Source organism: Thrips palmi, unplaced genomic scaffold (genome assembly GCF_012932325.1).
Source record: "Thrips palmi isolate BJ-2018 unplaced genomic scaffold, TpBJ-2018v1 HiC_scaffold_10, whole genome shotgun sequence".
NCBI classification, from domain to species: Eukaryota; Metazoa; Arthropoda; class Insecta; order Thysanoptera; family Thripidae; genus Thrips; species Thrips palmi.
This window is the reverse complement of record NW_023144621.1, coordinates 6,589,983-6,615,835: the sequence shown is the minus strand read 5'-3', so window position 1 is coordinate 6,615,835 and position 25,853 is coordinate 6,589,983. Positions and strand designations below refer to the sequence as shown.

The 25,853-nt window shown below is 57.2% G+C and overlaps 1 protein-coding gene across 8 annotated transcripts in view; it reads left to right on the top strand.

Moving 5' to 3' along the window:
• Positions 1 to 25,853, top strand: part of LOC117652925 (talin-1) — a 41,385-nt gene that overhangs the window by 9,494 nt on the left and 6,038 nt on the right. For 3 of the 8 annotated variants that reach the window (XM_034398142.1, XM_034398153.1, XM_034398161.1), the window contains 16 exons: positions 6,392 to 6,451; positions 13,738 to 13,914; positions 14,000 to 14,097; positions 14,214 to 15,283; positions 15,377 to 15,468; positions 16,062 to 16,150; positions 16,984 to 17,127; positions 17,214 to 17,540; positions 17,624 to 17,854; positions 18,127 to 18,359; positions 19,225 to 21,810; positions 21,956 to 22,190; positions 22,277 to 23,216; positions 23,298 to 23,422; positions 23,519 to 23,644; positions 25,629 to 25,745. In XM_034398142.1, coding sequence (XP_034254033.1) covers positions 13,779 to 13,914; positions 14,000 to 14,097; positions 14,214 to 15,283; positions 15,377 to 15,468; positions 16,062 to 16,150; positions 16,984 to 17,127; positions 17,214 to 17,540; positions 17,624 to 17,854; positions 18,127 to 18,359; positions 19,225 to 21,810; positions 21,956 to 22,190; positions 22,277 to 23,216; positions 23,298 to 23,422; positions 23,519 to 23,644; positions 25,629 to 25,745 — 6,549 coding nt within the window. In that variant the 5' untranslated portion in view covers positions 6,392 to 6,451; positions 13,738 to 13,778. Of the gene's footprint in view, positions 1 to 6,391; positions 6,452 to 13,737; positions 13,915 to 13,999; positions 14,098 to 14,213; positions 15,284 to 15,376; positions 15,469 to 16,061; positions 16,151 to 16,983; positions 17,128 to 17,213; positions 17,541 to 17,623; positions 17,855 to 18,126; positions 18,360 to 19,224; positions 21,811 to 21,955; positions 22,191 to 22,276; positions 23,217 to 23,297; positions 23,423 to 23,518; positions 23,645 to 24,770; positions 25,247 to 25,628; positions 25,746 to 25,853 lie in introns of those variants that run through there. The other 5 variants (XM_034398124.1, XM_034398133.1, XM_034398180.1 and 2 more) reach the window with 3 other exon arrangements.

Genomic DNA, 25,853 nt, shown 5'->3' with positions numbered 1-25,853 from the left:
TTTGCACCCCTTGCACCCCTTGCGACTCCACCGGCAAACTCCTCTTACACCCTCGCGGCGTCACGTGGTTGGTGCACGCTGCACGCGGTCCCGCGGTAAATTAGCCACTACTGTAACTACACTTGCGACGCTGTGCCGATCTCTAATTAGAGGAGGAGGGGGAAGAGGGTGGCCAGGTGAATGGAGGCACGGCGGGCACGGCTCGGCACGGCTCGGCACGGCCATGGCCGGGCGGACATGCAAGGCATGATCAGCAATTTGCCGTATTGTGATGACACGCGGCGACTATGCGAGGGGCGGGGCGGGGGAGGGGAGGGCGAGACAAATAGATGGAGAGAGCGGGGCGGAACAGCCTGGACCGGGGAGGGGAGGCCGGGGGCGGCAGGCGGCGGCGGGGCGGCGGGGGCGGCGGGGGCGGCGTGGAGGGGGAGGCGTTGATGGCTCGCGGGGGAGGTTCGAGGGTGCTTGCATGTGATGGCCGGGATGGGAGGGGAGGGGAGGCTTTGGCTGCGCGCCTCTGTGCGCCGCTGTGCGCCGCTGTGCGCAGGCGCCCTGGCCTCGCCGTCCTTCAACCCTCTTGGCGGCGCGGTGCGGTGCGCGGTGCGCCGAGGCCGGCCTGGGGGTGAGGGCGACCAGGGCGGCCAGGGCGGCGGCAAGCAAGGGCGGCTCTGGGCCGTCTGCGATCCGGGAGATGCTGTAGGCGGCCGGGCCGGGCCGGAGCAGTCAGTTGGCAGCCAGCGTGGGACGCGGCAGGACGGCCGCACGGCAGCAGCCCTCGGCGCCCTTTGGCGGCCCTAGGCCCTTCCCCTGCCCGCCCTCGGCGCCCTCGGCCCCCTGGGCACCCTAGCAGCCCCACGGCCCAGCGGCCCTTGCCCGCGGGATGGTCGCCACCTCGCCGCCTCGCCGCCACGTAAGTCCAGCCGGCACCGGCCTCGCTGCTTGTCCGCGCACCGCCGCACAGTGGGCCAGAAGACCGGCTCCAGACGCGTTTCGCGCTCCAGAGTCGCTTAATGGGACTAAACCCGAACTTGTGACCCCACCAATGGATTGCTCTCCGAACGAGGAATCCATTGGTGGGGTCACACGTTCGTTTGGAGTCCCATTGAGCGACTCTGGAGCTCCAAACACGTTTGCGGGCCGCCTCCGCCGGTCTCCCTTGCGGTGTCCCCGTCCCGTGGGGCGCGACGCCGTCCCTTTGAACGCGGACTCAAACCGGAAGTGCCTTGGCCGCGCGGATCCGGCCAACCCGCCAACCGGCCGGGCGTTTGAGTTGTTGCGTCGCCGGGCTGCTTCGGGCTGCGTCCCTCTGTCCCGCTGTCCCTTCAGTTCGCCCTGGTTGAAATCCGGCGGCCGATTACCGGCTGTGCACGGTGCGGCGCGGTGCGGCGCGGTGCCCGGAGGGGACCTAACGGTGTGGAGCGCGTCGCGCGCGACTTTCTTCCGCCCTTGCTCACTCCGTCTTTGTCTCTCTCCCTTCGCCGCCCCGTCTTTCCTTCTCTACCTCTCCGCGAAGGGATTCCCACTTGTTCGGCTCTTGGCGTCTCGTGTCCCCGTCTCCCCGCCCTGACGCCCGCCGGCCGTTCCACCCCGTATGGCCCGCCTCTCTCTCTCTTTCTCTCTCTCTTTCTCTCTCTTTCTCTCTCTCTCTCTCGCTCTCTCTCGCTCTCTCTCGCTCTCTCTCGCTCGGCCGTGCCGATAACACGCGTCGTAAATTGTCGCGGCCCGTGTGTGTGTGTGTGCATGAGTGTTTTTGTCCCTTTCGCCACGTGTGGCGTGCTATTTTCCTCTGCTCGCGCGTTGCCGCGTTGTAGCGTTCTGGCTGTAGCGCTGACCGTTCGGCCGTCGAGTTGTTTCTTCGTGCCGCACGCTTGGTGTCGTACGTGTGACCGTCCCTCGCTGCCTTTGATTTTCTCCTACTAGCTTCCCGGCTAGGCGCGCGGATCCACGTTGATTGGTTTATGTTTGCACGTCGCCTGTCTCTCGCTCTCTCTCGCTCTCTCTCGCTCTCGCTCGCTCGCTCGCGAACGCAGGATCGCGTCTCCTCCTCCCGTACGCACCTCCGGTTTCCGGTGCGTATCCGGTAGGGTTTGGCTAGCGCTTGGCTCTCCGGTCGGGCTCCGGTCGGGCTCCGGTCGGGCTCCGGTCGGGCTCCGGCCGAGGTCCGGGCGGGGGCGTGCGTTGAAGGGTGGAAGCGGCGGCCGGCGCCTTCCCGCTGAGAGAGAGAGAGAGAGAGAGAGAGAGGCGAGGCCGCGTATCGGCTTCATTACGTAAAGTGCCTCAGGCCGCCCCGAGCCCCGCTGGGGGCCCCGCTGCGCACCCCGCCACGCCCCACCACGCCCCGCCACGCCCCACAGCTCCACGCGACTTCGCGGGGGGCGCGGCGCCAGGGCGACGTGCGACACCTCGACGTACTTTGTGACCTCGGCGTGGCGGGGCGGGGCGTGGCGGCGCCCTGGTGTTACTGCTCTGTCTGTCTGCCCCGGCCTGCCCGCAGTTTTTCAGAACCTCACGCGACGCGCGAAGGGGTGCGATGCGATGGTTTTGCCGTCATGATGCGGAAGCCTCTAAAATGACTCGCTTTTCGGTGTGGAATAGCGTGGCGTTGAGCGCAGCCTAGAGTAGAGAGCGCCCTGGGCTGCGTCCGCGTCCTGTTCCGATTCCGCGTATCCAAGGGACTCCCCAAAGAACTCGATTGCCGGCGCCCAAGTTACTCGCTCGCCGTAGCACTCTTCGTGTTTCCCCTTCGGGCTGGGCAGTCCGCCTGGCCGCCAGACTTTTCCTGCAAGTCTGTCTGTCTGCCCTGTGTGTCTGTCTGTGTGGGTGTGTGTGTGTCGGTCGGTGTGTGTGCGCTGGACGTGTTTGGGGCGGTGTCCTCTGAAGGGCCGGCCCCTCGGTCCCTGGGCCGGCCCTGTGCCGCATGGCTTGTCCGCATGCAGCCCCTGATGCATTGTGGGCCCCCGCTACCCCCTGCCTGCGCTGCCGGCCGCCCCCCGGCGCTGACGGCGCTGACAAGGCAGTCTGGCGGGGCGGTGGCTGCTGGAGCTCGCCGAGCACGCCGAGCACGCCGAGCTGGCCGAGCTTGCGGTGGCACAGGACAGTCGTTTCGGTACCGCGTTTGTTTTTCACGAGCGATTCCAGCCGAGCTTCCAGTAAGGACGTCGTCTGCGGCCCCGGGTTCGAACACCCAGGCGTCAGCTTTCTGTTCTCGCGTGCGTGTGTATGTGTGGAGAAGGAGAGGGGAGATGGAGCTTTGAATGGTCGGAGCTCGGAATACCAGGAGCGTGGTACTGTGAGGCATCTCGGTGATTGCGCGCGTGGACGCTCTGAGCGAAACTATTGAGGTCCTGAGGATCCCGACGTTTTGACGCGTCTTCTGACGTCTTCTGACCGTCCACGAGGCCTCGGCGCTTGCGCGTCTTGACGGCGTCCTTCTGACGGCGTCCTTCTGACGGCGTCCTTCTGACGGCGTCCTTCTGACGGCGTCCTTCTGACGGCGTCCTTCTGACGGCGTCCTTCTGACGGCGTCCTTCTGACGGCGTCCTTCTGACGGCGTCCTTCTGACGGCGTCCTTCTGACGGCGTCCTTCTCGTTGACTCGGCATTATCATAATGACCGGAAACTGTTATCTTTTGTCGTTTTTTGTGCGACAGCGATTCTGACTGTCCATCTGTTCCCCGCCGCCGGACCGCGCAACGAGTTAATCCGACTGGTACTCCGTGCAGATTAAAACGGCGCCTTTATGTGACGGATATTTTCCTTGGGAGCGTGACCGCTTGCTATTGCGGGGGATCTGGCCGCGGGGGAGGGGGGAGGGGGAGGGGATCGGTGGGTGCTGGTAATCCCCCGGAAGCTTACGCGCGAGCGAGGCGAGGCGGCGGGGCGCTACCCCTTGTCGAGTGGATTGCAGAGTAGTGCCCTGACCCCGGCACCCGGCCCAGCGTGTCGCCCAGCACAGTGGGCCAGAAGACGGGCGCCGGCGGCCAAAACTCCAGACGCGTTTTGAGCTCTAGAGTCGCAAAGTGGGACTCGAACCAAGCGTGTGACCCCACCAATGGATTCCTCGTTAAGAGAGCAATCCATTGGTGGGGTCACACGTTTGGTTCGAGCCCCATTTAGCGACTCTAGAGCTCAAAACGCGTTTGGGATTTCGACCGCCAGCGAGCAATTTTAAGGTGTTACGGACGGGTTTGCCTGGCGTGCTTGCAATGAATGCTGAGACCGACCCTGCCTGTCTTTGAGTTAGTGTGTGTGTGTGTTCCGTGATGAGAGTGACCCTCCGCTAGCCTGGGCCCGGGGCGGCCCGGGGTTCGATTCCCGTCGGGGAAGACCCTTTTCTCCTTTTCTTTGTGGCCGGGGCCGTGTGTGGCTCGGCGAGCGGCGCGCGGTCGAGGTAAAATCTAAAAAGGGGACCGTCTCTGAATGGGGAGGCTAATTTCCTAATGCCGGCCCTTGTCCGTTACACCGCAGACTGTCTCTCTCTCTCTTGGGCACTGCGGGGTGCGGCGCGTGAGAGCGAGAGAGACGGAGCGCGGGGTAACGAGCCCCTCTTGTGGCCGGCAGCGCTACCGCCGCCACCGCCCTCTGGTGGCCTAATCGGCGACTCAGCGGCTGGGCCGGGCCGGCGAAGTGGCGCGGAGGGGCGCGGTGTCAGGTGCGCCGGACTGTCTGTCTCCGTCGCTCCCCCAGACGCCCCATGAGTGCGACAGAGAACTCCCTCTCGGCCCCGTCGGTACCACTAACAGCCTTTGGGCGACTCTAACGGCTCCCTTAGACTGTCCTTGCGGCACTGTACTACCCTGACAGTGTACCCGGCCTCCTCTTTGCCTTCCAGGCCTTTTCTCGGCAGCCGCGGCGGACTGCGGTCTTCGATTTAAGCCCTCCGTGGAAGCGCTCGTCGCTCTACCCCCCCTTACCACCCCCCTCACTGCCCCCCTCGGCGCCCCCCTCGCCTGCCTCCGGTGGCATGTTTCCGTTTGCTGGGGATTTGGGGTTAATTACTATTGTTTTGCGCGCGGCCCCAGTGTGCGTCTGTCTTTCTCTGTGTCTGTGTGTGTGCACTGCTTTGCAAGATGAACGGCCTGGCTTTCTGGCGGCGTTCGACCCCGCCCAGCGCCCCGCCCAGTGCGCCGCCCAGCCGCCCGCCACAGCGCAGTGTTTCGGCGGGCTCTGGAGTGGAGACACTTTTTGAGGTCGGCGACCCCGAAAGGGACTCGAATATGCGGTACCGGAGTCCGTTTGGGTGTCCTCACGAGTTTGGCGTGAGTGCCATTGGATGACCAAAGGGCCCGAGACGTTCGAGGGTGGGTTCTGATGATGTGTCCGCCGGAACCAGGGGTCTCTCGACCTCCCTCGCACTCATGCGGCGCCCCGAACAGGTGCGAAAGAGACGGAGCGAGGGACCGAATGGGCGGGGTAGGCAACCCGACGACACGCGTGTTCGACGGGCCGACCCACCCGGCAGGGGCTTCTCCCGGCCGACGCCGTCCTCGACGCCGTCCTCGACGCCGTCCTCTGCGGTGGCGGCCGCGCATTCCTGGCGCACCGCATGCTCCTCCTCTTCCCCGTGGAGGGTCCCTCGCCCTCCCCGCCGCGGAGTCCGGTGTCGGACGCGCCTCGCGATCCGGCCGGCCGGCCGACACCCTCGCGGCACGCGCGACCACTGGAAAAAAGGAAAAGAACAAAAGCCAGCGGCAAACAGTGTGTGTCGCTGTGTCCGTTTTATTGGCGCCGGGCTTATCTCGGTGCTGGGTGGGGCCGCGGGGCGGTGGCGGTGGAGTGACCGGGGGCGGCCGTGGCGGCAATGGCACGGAGTGATGAATGGAGCCCCAGGTGAATGGGTGCCACACCGTGCTCGGCGCGCGCACAGAGCTTGGGCCTATTGGTGTTAATCGGAGTCGCTCGATTTGAAATAATCGCGATTTGTTTGGATTATTTGGTTTGGTTATCGCCAGTCGAAAACGATTGATCAATTAATCGGATCTGGACTTGGCGAAATGCACTTCGATTAGCTAAATAATCGCGATTACTTTTAAATTAATCGATTGTCGGCTGATTGTCACGGTGCGAATGGCGGGACACTGTCCTTTGTGGGACCCTGCCACAGCCTTACTTCTCTTTTTGCGTGTGCCTGCCTGCCTGCCTGCCAGGGCCGTCAGCAGGCGGGCAGCCAGGCAGGCAGCCAGGGCCCCGTCGTCCGTCCGGCCCGTCGCAGCGGGGGTGCGCCCAGCATCCCTCCCTCCCTCCCTCCCTCCCTCCGCGGGGTGCACGGCGCAGCGAGAACACAAACACGATCCCGGACTCGCCCCGCCCCGCCGCGTGCGCGAATCACGTAACCAACTCCACGTTTTGGTCGCTCTAACGGTGTGTGTCTGTGTGTGTGTGTGTGTTGCAGGTATGTGGAGCTGACGGGGCGCTACCCCGACGCTGCCCGCCGCTTCGGCGAACACCCCTCGTAAGTTGTTTTTAGCAGATGTCACATTTTACATTAGCTTTAACTTTAGCCGCGATGTTGGCTGTTCAGAAACTACCGCCGGCTTTGTGGGTGCGCTGTGCGGTACGGGAGGCGCGTAGCGTCCCTTTTTGCGAGCGGTGGCTGCTACAGTGTAGCAGCACCGCCCCACCCTGCGCGTTAAATGAAGGGTGGCCTGGTGGGTAGGCAGCCAGCCGAGCGCGAAGCAGTCCCTCAGGTGAAGCAATAATGATTAATTACCAGGAAGCCCACCGTGAAAGGCCTGGAGGGGAAACCGGCGAACCTGGCCTGGAAAAATAAATAACAAAAATTAAAGAGGGGGGAATGTAAACGCTTGTGCGGTACGCGCCGTGTGACACCGCACCGCACCCTCGGAGTCCCCCGCCCCGCCCGGCGGGGCCTTTAGCCGGGCTCTCAGTGGGTCAGTGCGATGCCACGCCGTGCCGCGCCGTGCCGCGCCCTGCCGCGCCGCGTGCCACGCCACGCCGTGCGGCGCCGCGCCGCCCCCAGACGCACCAGCCGCCCCCGCTATTGATCCACTATGCCTCTGGCCGCCTCTGGCTGCCTCTGCCGGGCCGCCCCCAAGCGAGCCCAGGCCCAGGCCCAGGCCCAGGCCGCCCCCGTCGGCCGGCCGCCCTGCTGCAGCGGCGGTAGCGGGCTGGCTGGGCCTGGGCGGGCCTGCCTGGGGGCGGTAGTAGGCCGTGTGTAATTTTCTGGTGATTATGTGGAGCTTCCTCCCCGCGCCGCCCCTGCCGCCACCCCCGCCACCCACGGGTGCCCCGGGTAGGGTCGTTGCCTCCCTCTCGCCGGCCTCGCCCCTCCCCCCTCCCCCGCCTCTCTAATCCCGATTGTCTCTTGCCTCGCGTCTCTTCACACCTCTCTACCGCGGAGAGTCGTTTCCGTCACTGTCTCACTCGCACCTATACGCGACGCCCGTTGAGTCCGAGAGAGAGACGGAGCGCCGAAAACGACTCTCGGAATCAGCCGGGAGGACCCCCCGCCCGCCGCGCCCGTCGCGCGTTTTGTAGCCGTTTGTCGAGCTTGCCGCTGGAGCCTCCAGCAGGCTCGTTGGCTCTGTCTCTCTCGCACTCCTGCGGCGGCCCGTATGGGTGCGAGAGAGACAGACAGTCGGCGTGGAGGAGAAAGGTGCGGAAATTCCCTTTTTGGCTTTTTGGTGGGCGCGCCGCACCCTCCTCGCCACGCTTTCCATGCCTCCCCTCCTGTCCCGCTCACCTACTCTCGCCTGCCTTTCCGCCTCTCTCCTCCTCCTCCTCGCTCTCTCTCTCTCTCTCTCTCTCTCTCTCTCTCTCTCTCTCTCTCTCTCTCTCTCTCTCTCTCTCTCTCTCTCTCTCTCTCTTTCTCTTCCGGTCGCTATCTCCAGCACCCCGTGACTTGCCACCCTTGCCGTCGCCGCGACTTGTAATGCCTCTTCTTGGTCTTTGCGCGGCGCCGCGCCACTGGGAAATTTAAATTTTGGGCTGCTTTTGGACCGCAGTGGTCGCTGGAGCGGCGCTGGAGAGGAGCGAGCGCCCCGGAAAAGAGGCCGCTCTGTCTCTCTCGCACCCCAAGGAAGGGCCCGTGAGTGCGAGAGAGACAGAGCGGCGAGGCTGGAGTCGCGGCCGTACGTCTTGCTTTCTTTGCCCCCCCCCCCCCCCCCCCCTTTCCAAAGGCGCGGCCAGGCGCGCTTCCAAGGGGTGCGGTGTCGCGGGAACGCGGCCAACAACAGCTCGGTCGCTGTTTTTCTCTCTCTCTCGCACCCCTTCGGAACGCCCCGCGAGTGCGAGAGAGAGAGACAGAGAGGCGACGAAACCGCTGCTCGGAATCAGTCTCTTGCCGCTGCTCTTCATGGAGCTGCACGATGGTCTGGAGCTGATCTGCTGTGAGCGCAGTCGCTGGAGGAATTGCAGCAGGGCCACTGCCAAGTTTTCGGCGACTCCCGCCTTTGACATGGATTTGGCGTAGAGAAGGCTTGATTTTGTGCGGATCTTGACACACTTTTGCTGCAGTGATGTCCGCGCGCTGAGCCAGAGCAGCCCCCACTTGGGCCTAAGTCGCCCCAAGGCTTCGGGTGTAGGCGTCGGGGGGCGTCGCGGGCGTCGCGGGGCGGCGGGCAGGTGGCACGTCAAGGGACTGCCGACCTTTGAGAAGCCCCGTCGCTCTGTCTCTCTCGCACTCGCGGGCCGGTCCGTTGGAGGTCCGAGAGAGACAGACAGAGCGCCCGGCCGTGACCTCGCCCGGCGCTTTTCCATGGGGAACGTGACGGGGCCAGTCACGCCCGACGCCCCCTTTGTGACGACCCGGTGTGACGTCATCGTGACGTCGGCGGGGGAAAGGGGCGAAATATGTCGCTGCGATTGGCGATGGGCGCGTCCACGTCGCTGTCGGCTTGGCCTCGCCGCTTCCCGGAAGGCCGGAGCCGGAACGGGGCGGGAATCGGGAATCGGACAGTGACGGCTTCGACCACTGGCAGTTTACCCTCAAAACGACGCTTGCATACAATGTTTTTCGTTTTTAAAGTTGCAAGGATATTTTTGGCTTTCTAAAATTTTGTCTGACCTGGACCTGGACATTCAGTCTGGATTTATACTGAGTACCACTTTTGGTTTGATGTTCTCCATTCTAGACTCCCTTTTTTCTGTTGGGCCTGAAAGAATTCTAATCCGGATTTATGCTCCGAATCGTCTTGCTTTTGGGGTTGTGTTTTGGGCGTGTCTGCGCGCCCTGCTGATAATGGCCACCCTGCAGCCAGCCAGCCAGCCAGCCAGCCAGCCAGGGCTGATCGGGCTAACCTCATTATGACCGACGTTGACTTGACCGCAAATCGGCAATAAATCGAGTGTTGCGCCGACGCCCCGCCCGGCCCCACCCCGCCCCGCCCCGCCCCCTGCAGCTTCTGGAACGGAAACCCCATCCATCTAGCCGAGCGTCTCTCGTTGTCTCCCTCGCACTCGCAGCCGAGGCCGAGGGGCGGCCGAGAGGGTGGTCGTCTTCCCTTCGTATACATCTCTAGGTCCCGCACGTTATAATTGGCAGAGAGGGTGCGCCCAGCCCGCCCAGTGTAGTGGCACGGCCAGAGCCACGCCTCGGACCCTTTAGCCCTTTAGGACTTCCCCGCGGAAGGCTATAAGGGCTGCAAGTGTCCTGCGCCAACTTTACGACCTTCGGCCCTTAAAGGGGCTGTGTTTGGGCCACGCTGCTGCCCTGCGCGCCCTGCGCGCCCTGCGCCTCGACGCCTGCCTCTCTCGTAATGAACGAGGGCGAGCGGACGGGCAGACAGACAGACGGACGGACAGGCAGAGAGACGCCCGGCTGGGTAGGCAGTCCCGCACGCAGCCGTGTGCGCCGGGATGGCCTATGCTTGGAGTGGCAGGGGCTCGACGGTCAGTCGTTTTCGTCGCTCTGTCTATCTCGCACCTTACAGGACGCCCCGTGAGTGCGAGAAAGAGAGAGACAGAGAGAGACAGAGAGAGAGAGAGCGAGAGAGAGAGAGAGAGAGAGAGAGAGAGAGAGAGAGAGAGAGAGAGACAGAGCGACGAGCCTCGGAATCAGTCTGCTTGGTTCACGGTTCACGGGGGCCTCTTCACCCCTCGGCCGGCCTTCTAATTTTTCATTTTCCGCCCAAATAACTAGATTTCCGCGAAGGGTCCGCCGGTCCGTCCCCCTGGGTGTTGTGGGAGGGGGTGGCCGGTTCGGATATGAAGGCTGAGCGAGCGCCTTCCTGTTGCGTGTCGAACCCCCTTCTTCTCCTTCTCCTTCTTCGATACGTTTCGTTTGGTCCTGTGGCTTCCCTCCGCTGGCGCGCTCTGTGCGTGTGTGTGTGTGCGTGTGTTGCTGAGGCTGTGTCTGGCGTGTGTGGCGCTGGAATGGATTCGGTCGACACCACTCTGCCGCACGCTCCGCTCTGGCGTTCCAGTTCGGCGGATGGCTGCAGCGCTCTCTCTCTCTCTCTCTCTCTCTCTCTCTCTCTCTCCTCTCTCTCTCTCTCTCTCTCTCTCTCTCTCGCACACGCCCACGCGACGCCCGGCAACGCCCCGCTCGAGTGCGAGAGAGACGGCGCGTCGGAGGCAGTGTTCGGCATCGAGCTGCTGGGCTCGACGACGGCTAGGGGGGCCAGGGGCGTAGCGGCAGCCAGGCCCATTGACTGCAGGCCGCGTGCGCGCTCGTGTGTGTGTGTGTATATATGTGTGTCTGTGTGTGTGTGTCTGTGAGTGTGTATGTGTGTGGGCGCCACCGCCAAGCCCCGCTCCGCGTCGCCGTTTGCATGGCCGAATAACCGCTTTCAGTCATCGCTGCGACGGCGTGCGACGGCGTGCGACAGCCCACGCCGTCCCTTGGCTTGGCCTAGGCCGGCTGGTCCGTGCCCTAGTTGCGGGGCCCGGCCCGGGGCTGACCGCTGGCAGAGCGCTGGCCCTCTAGACCGCCCCACAGTGGGCCAGATGACCGGTGGAGGCGGACGAAACCCTAGTCGCGTTTTGAGCTCCAGAGTCGCTAAACAGGTCTCGAACCGAACGTGTGACCCCACCAATGGACTCCTCGTCCGGAGAGCAAACCATTGGTGCGGTCACACGTTCGGTTCGAGTCCCATTCAGCGACTCTGGAGCTCGAAAAGCGACTAGAGTTTTGGCCGCCTCCACCGGTCTTCTGGCCCACTGACCGGTCGGCCTGGCCGGCGCGCTGGCGCCGACTGGCTATTTTTGCCCAAAGGTTGTGCGCGAAGGCTGACGGGGGGTCCACTGGGTTTTCCATTAAGGCTATCGTAGGGCTTCTTGGCGGCCTGTCGCCTTTAGACCCTTTAGACCACTGGTGCACTGTGGGATCGTTCGCCTCATGCTGAGCCTTACTGGTCGGTCGTGCTCGCGAGTCCCGAGAGTCCGTACCTTGCCGGCTGCGTGCACAGCTGTGTGCTGCAGACCGATTCCGAAAGTCGTTTTCGCCGCTCTGTCTCTCTCGCACCCGTGGGGCGTCCCGTGTGGGTGCGAGAGACACAGAGCGACGGCTCTCGGAATGAGCCTGCAGGCTGCTTTATCGCCCGGGCTTTCTGGAATGCTGAAGTCGCTCTCGGCGTGCTGTGCGAGAGAGACGGGAATAGAGGGGGGGGGGGCGTCTCGCGAAACAGTTGCCCACTGTGTGACGGTCAAGGCTCTGTCGGGCCCGTCGGCCCGTCGGCCCCTCGCGGGGAAGCAGGCGGGAGGCAGGAACATCCGGAGCGCGCCGTGCTGAGCCGCACCTCTCTCGGGCGGGACTAGGCGGGACGCGGGACGGCTGCGCGGCGCGAAGCCACGCGAAGCGTCCTTGGCGGAGTGTCGCGCCTCCAGCTGTGGCTTCGCTGTCTCTCTCGCACCGCTGCGGCCCTAAGGAAGTGAGTGCGACGAAGACAGAGCCGACACCGAGTCTGCAGCAGTGTGGAGCCCGATTTCGCTGTAGTATCCGAGAGGCCCGGCCAGGCCGACTTCGAACCGCCTCGCTGTCTCTCTCACACTCGCAGGGCCTCCCGAAAGGTACGTGAGGGTGCGAGAGGGACAGGGCGCCGGACAGTGGGCCAGAAGAGCGGAAAAGGCGGACAAAACTCTAGACACGTTTTAAGCTTTAGAGTCGCTAAATAAGACTCGAACCGAACGTGTGACCCCACCAATGGATTGCTCTCCGAGCGAGGAATCCATTGGTGGGGTCACACGTCCGGTTCGAGTCGGTTTTAGCGACTGTGGAGCTCAAAACCCGTCCGAGATTTTGACCGGCTCCACCGATCTTTTGGCCCACTGCGTGCTGCGGCCTGCTGGCTGCCCACCTGGCTGCTGGGCCCTGCTGGGGGCAATGGGCTGGCTTGGCTGGCCGCAGTGGCCGCGCTTGTCTGCCTGCCTGGCGGCTGCCTGGCGGCTGGCCGCTGTCCAAGAGGCAGAGGGGAAGGGGCTTCGCGGGGGCGGGCCGCTTCCTGTGACTAACGCCGCCCTGGCCTGCCCCGCCCCTGGCCCACCTGCACGACGGCCGACGGCGCGGCGCTGACGGCGGTGACCTGGCCGGCGACGACGTCTCTGGCGGACAGTCATACAGTGCGGCGGTCTGCCTCACTCTTGTGTCGCGCTGGCTGATGAAGCAGAGCGCGACCCTGGGCTGTCGGCCTGTCTCTCTCGCACGCATGCCACGCACAGTGGGCCAGAAGACCAGCGGAGGCGGCCAAGCCTCTAAACGCGTTTTGACTTCTGGAGTCGCTAGGGCCTCAAACCGAGCGTGTGACCCCACCAATGGATTCCCCGTTCGGAGAGCAATCCATTGGCGGGGTCACACGTTCGGTTCGAGTCCTGCTTATCGACTCAGGAGCTCAAAACGCGTCTAGAGTTTTGGCCGCCTCCACTGGTCTTCTGGCCCACTGTGTGGCGCCGCACTAAATTAAAGACGGCCCGTTCGCCGCACCGCGCGGTTCGGACGGTGGACGTTCGGACTCTGTCAGGCGGCATGAGATGGGATTGGGTCCGTTCGGTTCGGTTGCTGGGACTGGCACACTGCGGACTGACCCCGAGAGTCATTCCGTTTCGCTCGCACTCGCGGGGCGCTCCGTGTAGGTGCGAGAGAGACAGAGCGACGAAGCGGACTCTCGGAATGAGTCTGCCGGCAGACTGGCATCGAGTGGAGCAAGTTGCCAGGCCAGAGCCAGGCTGGGCAAGGCGGCAAGGCACTAGGCAGGGCCCCTGCGTGCGGCCGTGCGGCGCGGCAAGGCGCGATTGAGCGTGGGTGCCCTGTGGGCCGCGCCGCGTCGCCCTGCCTCTCTCGCACCGCACGCGACGCCCCGCGAGTGCGAGAGAGACGGCGCGACTCTGCTGCGCCGCGCCACGCCCGCCAGGCCGCCAGCGTTACGTTTGCTTCTATATCGGGGGCAGGCTCCGACTCTGTCTCTGTCGCTCCCGACGCAGGGCAGGCCTGGCAGGCCGCGTGCGAGCAGGACGCGTGCAGTGAAATTTTATTTGTTTTCAAACTCAGCCCTAAGCTATCCGCTGGGCCCTTCTCGAGCGTCCCGCCTCCGCCTGGCCTTCCCTCCCCCCTCCTCTCCCCCCCCCCTTTCCATCTCCCCTATCTGTCTCCCTCCTTCTCATTATCCCCTCCACTGCACCGTTTCCCATCTCACTCCATGCCGCCACGAGTGTTGTCCCTTGGATTTGCTCTAAGATTTATTTATTTTTTTGTCGACAGAAAATACTGTATTTGCTTCGACAACCCTCATTTTCCTCCCCTTTTTTGACAGTTTAAAAAAAATGTATTTTTCTCTATTGTTGCAGTGAACGAGAGTAGTTAGGGCCGCGGGCCCCTCGCCTCCAAGATGGCCACACTATCGCTGAAAATAAGCATTGTCGACAAGAATGTAACGAAGACGATGAAATTCGACCCTTCGACTTCCGTCTTTGATGCTTGCCGCATCATACGGGAGAAGATATCAGAAGCTAACTTTGGACAGCGTGAGTAGTACTGTCTTGTTTAGTTTTCCAGTCTTGTTAGTTTTTCAAACTGATCGACTAATAATTTTTTGTCAATGTGTTACAGCTCAGGACTATGGAATGTTCCTTGCTGATGAAGATGTCAAGAAGGGTGTGTGGCTGGAACCTGGACGTAATTTAGAGTATTATATTCTTCGTAATGGGGTGAGTATCAAGGCTTGAGACTTCATTCAATTTATTTAATTATTTTATGCCTCAGTATTTTTATGGTTGTAAAATTTAATCTTATTTTAATTCCATCAATAATTTTTTTTTGGCAGGATCTCCTTGAGTATCGAAGAAAATTGCGTACACTTAGAGTTAGAATGTTAGATGGAACACTAAAGACTATGTTAGTGGATGATAGTCAGCCTGTTGCTAATCTCATGGTTGTTATTTGCACAAAAATTGGTATCACTAACCATGATGAATACAGTCTTGTTCGAGAAAATGTGGAGGAAGATACCGAAAATCAATCTAAATTTGGCACACTAACATTGAAGAGGAAAAAGGAAGAGAAAGAACGGGATGCCAAAATGGAACAACTGCGTAAAAAGTTAAAGACAGATGATGAAGTGAACTGGATTGATCCTGGTAAAACTTTGAGAGAGCAGGGTATTGATGAAAATGAGGCTGTATTGCTGCGGCGTAAATACTTCTTTTCTGATCAAAATATTGATTCTCGAGACCCTGTTCAGCTGAACCTGCTATATGTGCAAGCTCGGGATGCTATGCTGGATGGAACACATCCTGTTACTCTTGAAAAAGCTTGTGAGTTTGCTGGAATTCAATGCCATATTCAGTTTGGAGATCACAATGAGCAGAAGCACAAACCACCCTTCCTTGATCTGAAGGAGTTCCTTCCCCAGTCATACATAAAAGTAAAGGGTGTGGAGAAGAAAATATTTGCTGAGCATCGGAAGCATGTAGGGTTATCAGAACTGGATGCAAAAGTTGTTTACACAAAGACAGCCCGAGACCTGAAAACCTATGGTGTTACATTTTTCTTGGTGAAAGAGAAAATGAAAGGCAAGAACAAACTAGTGCCTCGTCTCTTGGGTGTAACAAAAGACTCGGTGCTTCGTTTAGATGAAAAAACCAAAGAAATTCTTAAGACATGGCCACTGACAACAGTGCGCCGGTGGGGAGCCTCCCCTAACACATTCACCTTGGATTTTGGTGATTACTCAGATCAGTATTACTCCGTGCAGACCACTGAGGCTGAGCAAATCCAGCAGCTCATTGCAGGATACATCGATATCATTTTGAAGAAAAAGAAGTCAAAAGACCACTTTGGAATTGAAGGAGATGAGGGTTCTACCATGGTTGAAGACAGTGTTTCTCCACTCAAGTAAGAGCATTTCTCAATCCCAAGTCTAAACCTAAAACATTCTGTGTATTTTGCTTTTGTCTTAAACTGTCCTGTACATTTTACTGTTAACAGGGCAACTATCCTTCAACATGAAAGCAGTAAAATTGGAAGAGTCAACACAGAGTCAGTGGCCAAACCAGCCATCATGCGTGCAGGAGCTGATGGTAAGCATTTGACAAAGTTTGATTTATTATCGGTGAGATGAATGCAACCATCTTGCCATTGATTTACCTTGGCTCTTTATCAGAAAATAAATACCTCAGATACGTTAGTAAAGTTTCTGTACTGTTTTGAGTACTCTATTTGATGTTAATACAGCTCAGGGGCTGTTGTGTAGCAGTGTGTTGACATTAAAAGTGCAGTGCATGTGCAACCAGGCAAAGCCTGTTAGCTGCAAACACACGCTGCTGCCCTCAGGCAAGCCAGAATCTCTAACAAAATTTTGTGAAAATTTTACTCTTTTAAAGTCCTACATTTAATCAAATTTGAAAGTCAAGTCCTGTACAGTCAATTTTTACTTCAGTTTTCTTACTGTAAATACTTTTTTGTCCCCTCTTTTCACCATTTAATTCAAATTCAATTTTTCTGAACTGCACTGTGTACATTTTGCACTACCCCAGATTTGCAACCAATCAATTAACCAACGGATTGAATGGGTGCAAACTGAGGAGTGTGGACACCTGCACTGCGTTAGGTGAAGCTTGAGGCGGTGTGCGTCGTTATTGCTGTAGCTGTAGTGTGTATACGCTTCTTGCAGGCGAACGACCCTATGGAACTGGCCATATAGGTGGAGTGCAGTACACGACCACAACTGGCCAAATCAATGTAGGCCATCAAGCAACAACGGTGAGTACTCAAGCTGCTGCTGTATTATTGACAGCTAACATACCGCTGCTTTTTCAGAATGTGTAAATGAAAATATCTCTTCTGTCACATTCAAGTGACTCCTATCCAAAACCTGGCATGAACTATTTTCTGAATGTGCTTTCCCTTTTCATGATAAGGTGACTTATTATGTGTCTAATCCAATCTCTATTGTCTTACAGTCTGCTTTCTGTATATTCATAATTTGTGTCATCAAATTAAATGTGTCTAAGCTGTGCCTAAAAGCATGTGCCTTTGCAAATTGGAAATGAAACTGTACAAAGTCTTTTTCCTTTTCAATTCTTCTATTACCTTGGGGTTTTAGACTTTCTTTATAAAATTTTCAAATGCTGGAAGCATTTGCCACTGACCAACAATTAATTGTTGGGTTGCGCCCTGCAATACAATTCAATAAATGTCCCGAAATCAAAATGAAATATCCTGTGAATCGTTTTAATTTGCAGCTTGTGTTAAAGCATGTGACTAATATTGGGTGACTGCTTGGTGACTGTCTACTTACTTGTCTTTTTGTGTGTTATCTGTTCCATGTCTTGCCTCTAATAGAGGGTGGTTACAATTGGAGCAGAGTAGGTACTCCTTTTATTAACATTTTTATGAAACTGTAGATATATTTTAATAAGTCATTTATGTGTGAGAATAATTCCCTCATAAATGCAAACAAGCTGCTTCTAGCTTGAAGCGTGCCATTCTTGCCATTTCTCATTTACTTCTCTTTTCTAATCTCATTTACTAGATTTCTTTTTCTGAATAACTTTTTTAAAGTCAAACCTAATTCTGTAATTTTGTTTTGGCAGCTTCAACAATCACAGGTGACCAATCTGCTGTCTGAACCGCAGCAAGCATTGTTATCTACGATAAACACTGGACAAGACATAATTGTAACAGTGGAGAAGGAGCTCATTGAAAGCATTGAGGTTCCAGAACTTGGATCAGACCCTGTATGTATTTGAGTCTTTAGGTGTCTTCTACCATTGACACATAGATGTCATTGTCCTATTTGCTAACGTCTCTTTTATTTTGCCAGGCTTCGCTAAAATGGAAGGAATCCACCCTCGACACCAACAAGCAAAACGTAAGCTCCCAGATTGCAGCGATGAATGCTGCCACGGCCCAGGTGGTGACGCTGACTGCTGGCCCACCAGAAGAAGTGGACCACACTGCCGTGGGGGCAGCCATCACCACCATCACCAGCAACCTGCCGGAGATGACTCGGGGAGTGAGGATGATCGCCGCCCTGATGGACGACGAGAACTCTGGGGACCGCCTGCTGGACGCAGCCAGGCGCCTGTGCAACGCCTTCAGCGACCTGCTGCGAGCTGCGGAGCCTGAAACAAGAGAGGTAACGCACCAAGTCAGTCTCACCGCCACCGTCGCTTTGCCTCGCCCGTCTCAGTGAACTGGGTTGTCCTGACTGACTTGCTTCTGTCGTCGCAGCCGCGCCAGAACCTGCTGAACGCGGCGAGCCGCGTGGGCGAGGCCTCGCACCAGGTGCTGAGCAACATGGGCGACGAGGACGAGTACGGGCGCGAGGTGCAGGACTTGCTGCTGGGACTGGCCAAGGCCGTGGCCAACACCACCGCGGCCCTCGTCATCAAGGCCAAGAGCGTGGCCGCCACCTGCCCGGACCAGGGCACGCAGAACCGCGTCATCGGCGCCGCCACGCAGGTGAGAGCAGCTCGGCGGACGGGAGGGTGGTACATAGTGGGCGGAGGCGGCCAAAACCCTGGACGCGTTTTGAGCTCCAGAGTCGCTAGATGGGACTCGAATCGAATGTGTGACCCACACGTTCGGTTCGAGTCCCATCTAGCGACTCTGGAGCTCAAAACGCGTCTAGAGTTTCGCCCGCCTGCGCCGGTCTTCTGGCCCGCTGTGTGGCAGGGTCGGTGTGGGAGCATCCTCGTGCACGCGCTTACCTTGTCTCTGCTCTGCCCTTCCAGTGCGCCCTCGCCACGTCCCAGCTGGTGGCCTGCGCCAAGGTGGTGGCGCCCACCGTGTCCTCGCCCGCCTGCCAGCAGCAGCTGCGCGGCGCGGTGCGCGAGGTGGGCCGCTCCGTGGACGGCCTGGTGAGCGTGTGCAACGAGTCCTGCAACGACGAGAGGCTGCTCCGCGACCTGGCGGCCGCCGCCGCCGAGGTGACGCGCACCCTCAACGAGCTGCTGAACCACATCAAGTAAGTTGCGGTCGCCGTGTCGCGGCGCGCAGAGCGCTCGGCGGGCCAGAAGATCGGTGGAGGTGGCCTGAATTCGAGAAGCGTTTTGAGCTACAGAGTCGCTAAATGGTTCTCGAACCTAGCGTGTCACCCCCCCAATGGATTCCTCGTTCGAAGAGTAATCCGTCGGTGGACGTTCGGTTCGTGTCCCATTTAGCGACTCTGCAGCTCAACGCGTCTAGAGTTTTGGCCGCCTCCACCAGTCTTCTGGCCCACTGTGCAGCGACGGGGAAGCCCAGGGCACAAGTGGGGAGGCACTGGCACCTTCCATGCGCTTTATAGCACTTCAGTGATGTGCTACTTATTTTATCATGGAAAGGTGTTGTTCATGAGTGTCGTGTCCAGTGTCACTGTCCCCTGCGCTTCCCTTGTTATTTTTATTTCAACCCCGGAATGATTACTAAATTGCAAGGAGGAACGGATGGGTTGTAACATGTACAAAATAAAGCCTGCTGTAGTATACTTTTCGTTCGTAAGCAACCACTGGGGAAGCAGATATTTTTCTATTCAGAAAAAAAATGATTCAGTGTCTTAAAGTGATTTTTGGTTAGAGCCCTTAGTTTTAACTGATTCGTTCATTCAGTTGAATATCAATTTGATGATAGTAAATTGGCCCCTGTACCACAGCCTCCCCGATGGTCGCCTTCCCTTCCCGTTTCGGGGTCTAACCTGGGCTGGGGGTGCTGGTCTGGTCCCGTCGCGATAACCCCACTCCCTTCTTCGGCAAGCCGAAAGGCGAAAGCCGGCTGCTCTGCCCTTGCTCCTGACCCTTGCCGCACACCGCACCTGACCCCGCTGCTTGTGCTTGTGCCGTGTGTCCCGACAGGTCGGGGACGCGGGAGAAGGCGAGGGAGACGAAGGAGGAGGACCACGTGGAGACCATCTTGGTCACGACGGACAAGCTTGTCAAGTCGCAGGGTGACGCCGCCGAGATGGTGAAGCAGGCGAAGCTGCTGGGGCAGGCGACGGCGTACCTCATCCAGTCCATCAAGGGCGAGGCGGAGCGGCAGCCGGACTCGGAGCTGCAGCGGCGCCTACTGGCCGCGGCCAAGCAGCTGGCCGACGCCACGTCGCGCATGGTGGAGGCGGCCAGGCAGTGCGCGTCCACGCCGCACGACGGCTCGCGCCAGACGCAGCTGATCCAGGCCGTGGAGGAGCTGCGCTCGGCCACCATCACGGCGGCCAGCCCGCAGTACCGCCGCAAGCTCATCAGCAAGCTGGAGTCCGCGGCCAAGCAGGCGGCGTCCTCGGCCACGCAGTGCATCGCGTCGTCGCAGAGCGTGGCGCCGCACAACGCCAACAAGGCCTCGCAGGAGGAGCTCATGATAGACTGCAAGATGATGGCGGGGCTGGTGCCGCGCCTCGTGGAGGGCGTCAAGGGCACCATGGCGGCGCCGGAGAGCCCCGACCGCCAGCTGGCGCTCATCAACGCCTCGGAGCAGTTCCTGCAGCCCGGCGGCCGCGTGGTGCAGTCGGCGCGCGCCGTGCTGCCCACCGTGAGCGACCAGGCCTCGGCCATGCAGCTCAGCAGCAGCTCGCAGTCGCTGGACTCGGCGCTGGGCGACCTCCGCTCCGCCGCGGTCCGCGCCAGGGAGGCGTGCTCCGGCGCGGAGCTGGAGGCGGCGTCCGACCTGATCCGCTCGCTGCAGGCCGAGCTGCAGGCCTTCCGCCGCGCCTCGGAGCGCGCCGAGCTGCGGCCCCTGCCCGGCGAGACGGCCGAGACGGCCGCGCTGCAGCTGGGCAGCACCAGCAAGAGCGTCAACTTCGCCATGGCGCAGCTGCTGTCCGCCGCGTCGCAGGGCAACGAGAACTACACCGGGCTCGCCGCCAGGGACACCGCCGCCTCCCTCAAGGACCTGACCATGGCCGTGCGCGGCGTGGCCGCCACCACCACGGTCCGCGAGACGCAGGAGCGCGTCATCACCTCCGCGGAGGACGTGATGCTGCGGTCGCTTCGGCTCGTGGAGGAGGCGCGGCGCTCGCTGCAGAACCAGGACAACGCCGGCAACATGGCGGCCGTGGCCAAGGACGTGTCCTCCGCGCTCAACGCGTGCGTCGACTCGCTGCCCGGCCAGCGCGACATCGACTCGGCCATCATGTCGATCCACGACGTGTCGTCGTTCCTCGCCTCGCCCGACCACTTCCCCGCCACCAACAAGTCGTACGGCCAGCTGCAGCAGGAGCTCAACTCGGCCGCCGCGGTGCTCAACGACGCCTCCACCGACGTGGTGCAGTCCATCCACAGCTCGTCCGAGCTGGCCACGTCCTCGCGCAACTTCGGCGCGGCGTTCGGCGACGTGGTGAACGTCGGCATGGAGATGGCCGGCCAGACCAAGGAGACGGAGACGCGCACGCAGATCATCTTCTCGCTGCGCAGCGTGTCCACCACCTCGTCCACGCTGCTCGTGACGGCCAAGTCCGTGTCCGCCGACCCCAGCGCGCCCAACTCCAAGAACCAGCTGACGGCGGCGGCGCGCGCCGTCACCGACAGCATCAACCACCTCGTGGACGTGTGCACCTCGGCGGCGCCCGGCCAGAAGGAGTGCGACAACGCGGTGCGCAAGATCCAGAGCATGAAGCCGCTGCTGGACCACCCGTCCGAGCCCGTCAGCGACCTCAGCTACTTCGAGTGCCTGGACGCGTTCATGGAGAAATCCAAGGCGCTGGGCGAGGGCATGACGGGCATCGCGAACCACGCCAAGCGCTCCGAGCACGAGCAGTTCGGCGAGTCGGTGCGCAACGTGAGCACGCTCATCTGCGGCCTGGTGGAGGCATCGGCGCAGGCCGCCTACCTGGTGGCCGTGTCGGACCCCACTAGCGTGGCCGGCAGGCCGGGCATCGTGGACCAGGCGCAGTTCGCCCGCTCCGCCCAGGCCATCCACCAGGCGTGCAGCTCGCTCACCAACCCCGCCAGCAGCCAACAGCAGGTGCTGTCGGCCGCCACGGTCATCGCCAAGCACACCAGCCAGCTGTGCAACGCGTGCCGCATGGCCTCGCTCAAGACCACCAACCCCGTCGCCAAGAAGCACTTCGTGCAGTCCGCCAAGGACGTGGCCAACTCGACGGCGCTGCTGGTCAAGGACATCAAGGCCCTCGACGTGGACTACAGCGAGGAGAACAGGAAGTCGTGCCTAAAGGCCACGAGGCCGCTGCTGGACGCCGTGGACAGCTTGTGCACCTACGCCGGCTCGCCCGAGTTTGCCAGCCGGCCCGCCCGCCTGGGCGCCGCGGCCCACGAGGCCCAGGAGCCCATCCTGGAGGCAGGCCGCGCCATCGTGGACGGCTCGTGCAACCTCATCCAGACCGCCAAGGGGCTCGCCGTCAACCCCCGCGACCCGCCCACGTGGCAGCTGCTGGCCAACCACAGCAAGAGCGTGAGTGACTCGATCAAGAAGTTGGTGTCGTCCATCAGGTTAGTTGGTAGCGGCCAGCGCCAGCGGCATGGCATTACCTTTGGATAATGGTTATTGGTGCTAAATTAACATGGGCCTGGGCGATGGGGCTTTGCACGCGTTTTTTGGCATGTCTCCTTACTTTGGCTTTTGGTTTGATTCTAGGGATAAGGCTCCTGGTCAGAAGGATTGTGATGCGGCCATAGACACCTTGAGCTCACGAATTAGAGATCTGGATCAAACGTCGCTTCTCGCCGTGTCTCAGAGCCTGCCTGCGAGACGCGACAACACGCTGCAGGGTTTCACTGATCAAATGGAGAGTTCTGTGAATGAGATCTCAGAGAAGCTTGAGCCCTTGAGACATGCTGCTAAATATGAAGCAGAAAATATTGGCCATGCAGTAAGCATTGTCTTTTGTTAATATTTTAATTCTTTTCAATTTTGCCTTTTTTTAAGTGTCTGAAAATTTTTAAATTTTATTTTTAGGTGACTCAACTAGTTCACTACATTGAGCCCTTGGTAGCTGGGGCAGTGGGTGCTGCCTCTGCTATGGTTCACTCCAAACAACAAATGAGGTTGCTTGACCAGACGAAAACAACTGCTGAATGTGCTTTGCAACTGGTTCACGCAACCAAGGAAGGTGGAGGCAACCCCAAAGCACTGAACATTCACCCTGAAATCGATGAATCGGCTGAATCCACAAGGGATGCTCTTCAGGATTTGGCTGGCACACTTGAACAGCTTTCTACGCAAGCAGGCATTGTAACTGGTCTCCTGGATACAATCACCCGAGCTATGACTCGTGTTGCTGACAACCGCACATCAGTGTCGACCACTACTGAAATCACCATCACTGATAGCTTCGTTGACTACCAGACTCGCATGGTTTCATGTGCTAAAGAGATTGCCCGCATAGCTCAAGAGATGGTTTCAAAGTCAGGCAATGATCCTGCCCGTCTTGGCCAGCTTGCCGCAGAACTTACTCATCAATACTGCAAGCTGGCAGCGGACTCCACTGGAGCGGCTATGTCAACAACTAATGCTGATGTATCTTCTCGGATCCGCACCAGTGTGCAAGAACTTGGAAGGTCTTGTCTTGACCTTGTTGCCGCTGGTGGAGCTTGCCAGATGGCACCCACTGGTGACACATTTGCTCAGCGTGACGTTGCTGACAGTGCCAGGAATGTCTCCGAAAAGGTGTCCCAAGTCCTTGCTGCCCTTCAAGCTGGCTCGAGGGGAACCCAAGCTTGCATCAATGCTGCTTCCACTGTGTCGGGCATTATTGGAGATTTGGATACAACAATCATGTTTGCGACAGCTGGCACCCTTAATGCAGAAAGAGAAGACGACACATTTGCGGACCACAGAGAAAATATTCTGAAGACAGCCAAAGCCCTTGTTGAGGACACCAAAACCCTGGTTGCTGGTAAGCATTGGCACTGTTTACATCTTGTATCACATTGGAGGGGTGCTGAATTCAGCTTATATCTTTTGTTTTTGATCACAGGTGCTGCTTCATCTCAAGAACAGCTAGCTGTTGCAGCCCAGAATGCTGTTTCTACTATTGTACAGTTAGCAGAGGTTGTTAAATTTGGTGCTGCTTCCCTTGGCTCCAACAATCCAGAGGCACAGGTATTATATACTCTCATGGCACCATAAAGTTCAACATTTGTATCTGTGAGTGTGTTTGCGTGTTCTTAAACCAGTTTATTTATTTCTTCCTTGCAGGTGATGCTTATCAATGCCGTCAAAGATGTGGCATCTGCTCTTGGAGATCTGATCCATGCCACAAAGGCAGCATCAGGCAAAAGCATTAACGATCCCTCCATGAACCATTTGAAAGACTCTGCAAAGGTACAGTAAATTCAATCTATCAAGGTTGAGGTTTTTAGCTTTGTTTCTTTTGATGTCTAACCAGTATTTTAGTCAATTTGTTCTGTGATACTCATTGTTCGTGCCTGTATTGTGTTCAGTTGAAGAAGCATGCAGTTTCATTGATAGCTTTTAAGTTATCATTTTTAAAGAGTGTTTTATGCTTCTAACTAATGTTTTAATAATCAAAGACTCCTTAGATCGACTTTGGTGTGACTCTTTTAGAATTAATTGCATTTTGATTTAACTGTTACATTGTTTATGTCAAATGGCACTGGAATGCTAACAATCATTGTGATATGTAGTTTTGATTAGTTCTTTGGTGTGTCCTCGCAGTGGACTTCATGAGAACCAAGATGGTTACTCACAATGCTTCTATAAGTTAGGTGTAAGGTGAAGTTCCTCTTTAACTTTCTAAATAACAAACGTTTTATATTATTTTTTCTTTCTGTTTAATTCTTTTATAACTTGTCTGGTTGAATATACTCGAGGGCCTGAAGGTCTTTGAGTTAACATTACTGGATTGTGACTGAAACCTCATCCTTATAATGGGTATACATAGTTATAGATTCAGGACATCTTCTGCTAATATTTCATAGTGTCAAGAAGTGTATTTGAAGAAATGCAGAAATTTGAGGGAACTATATAGCTGTGTATCAACAAAGCTGGTGATCTGCACCTTGGACTTAAGTTGCTTGCTTGTGGTAAGAGAACAGAAGTTTTGGACAGACAAATGGTGCACCAAGTTTAAGTCCACTGTGAGTGTTGCCTGGCTTTTAGCGCCTGGCTTTTAATTTGTTCTGTTGCATCCTTTTCTGTGGAATGCTCAGTGTTTCATATATGTTTCAAATCTCATTTTTCTTGCAAAGAATCTCTTACAATAACACCTTACTTTTCTCTGTCATACTTTTTCCATCACTTTTCTCATTGAAGATAGTTGTTGTTATGTACAGTTTTAGTAGTAACACACATGCAGAGTTTTGTTTGTAATATTGTTGTTTAGTTTGTTCTCTGCATCTTGAATGTCACATTTCCTTTGTGAACTTTGTGGACTTAAATTTCAATGTGTTTCCATGTCCGTCTGTTTATTTATGTATCTGTTCAATAGGCTTGAAAGTGTGCTGTCTTCAGCCTCACAAGCAAGTGGCGAGTCGCTTTGGATGGACACAACTTAGCCACAGACCCGCATCGGAGGCAAGAGAATAGTTTGGGGGATTCACAATTATTTTCCTTGTATTATTTACTATATTGTAAAGTCGCACTTTGCAACATAAAACTTGTAATAAAAACTTTGATGTACCCTATAATGCACAGTAGAGGGCTTCAGAGTGTCGCATTTTTTTCTTCTGTACACATATCAGTCTTATGTTTATTTGTTAAGCCTATTTATTAAGCATTTATTTATGATTTAAGCTTTTTAGGAGAGTTATATTTCTTATACAACTTTTATTTATTTATTAGCCTATGGCAAATTACTCTATCAATGTATTTGTTTTGGTTGGTATCGTACTGTTTCTTGGGTTTCTGGAAATATATCTATTGTAGAACTGTTTAAACAATAAAGCAGTAAAAACCTGTTTGAAATAGTATTTCATCAATAATAGTAAAAATTGTATGGTAGTAGGGTTTCAAGATACTTCTGCAATGTAATGGTATGTTGATTTAAATACTACTCATCCTGGATGCCTATCTTGTTGCTTTGTTTTTCCCTTATATCATTGTAGCATAAGTATGCCTGCACTTTAGAAACTAGAGGAGTCACACACAAATTAGTGGTTTATAGGTCTTTGGTTGTTATTACATAATGATGAAACTCAATCAAAATAAGAGAAAGCTAACCCTGCATAAACTGTAAAATTCATAGCATAATCACAGATCAAATAACCTTTGAGTTTTTGCTAACAGTCTGTGTTTCTGTTCAGAAGTCACAGGACACTCTTCTTAATTCCTAATTTGTTTTCTGCAGGTGATGGTGACAAATGTAACATCCCTTTTGAAAACTGTGAAAGCTGTTGAAGATGAACACACTCGGGGAACTCGTGCATTGGAATCTACAATTGAGGCTATTGCACAGGAAATCAGAGTAAGTCTTCCTTCATGGAATTCTATAACTTGGTCCAAACTATTTTCTTTTCTTTGATGTTGTCAAGCCATGTATCTTTCACTGACTAATGGTTCTTTCCTCATGCTG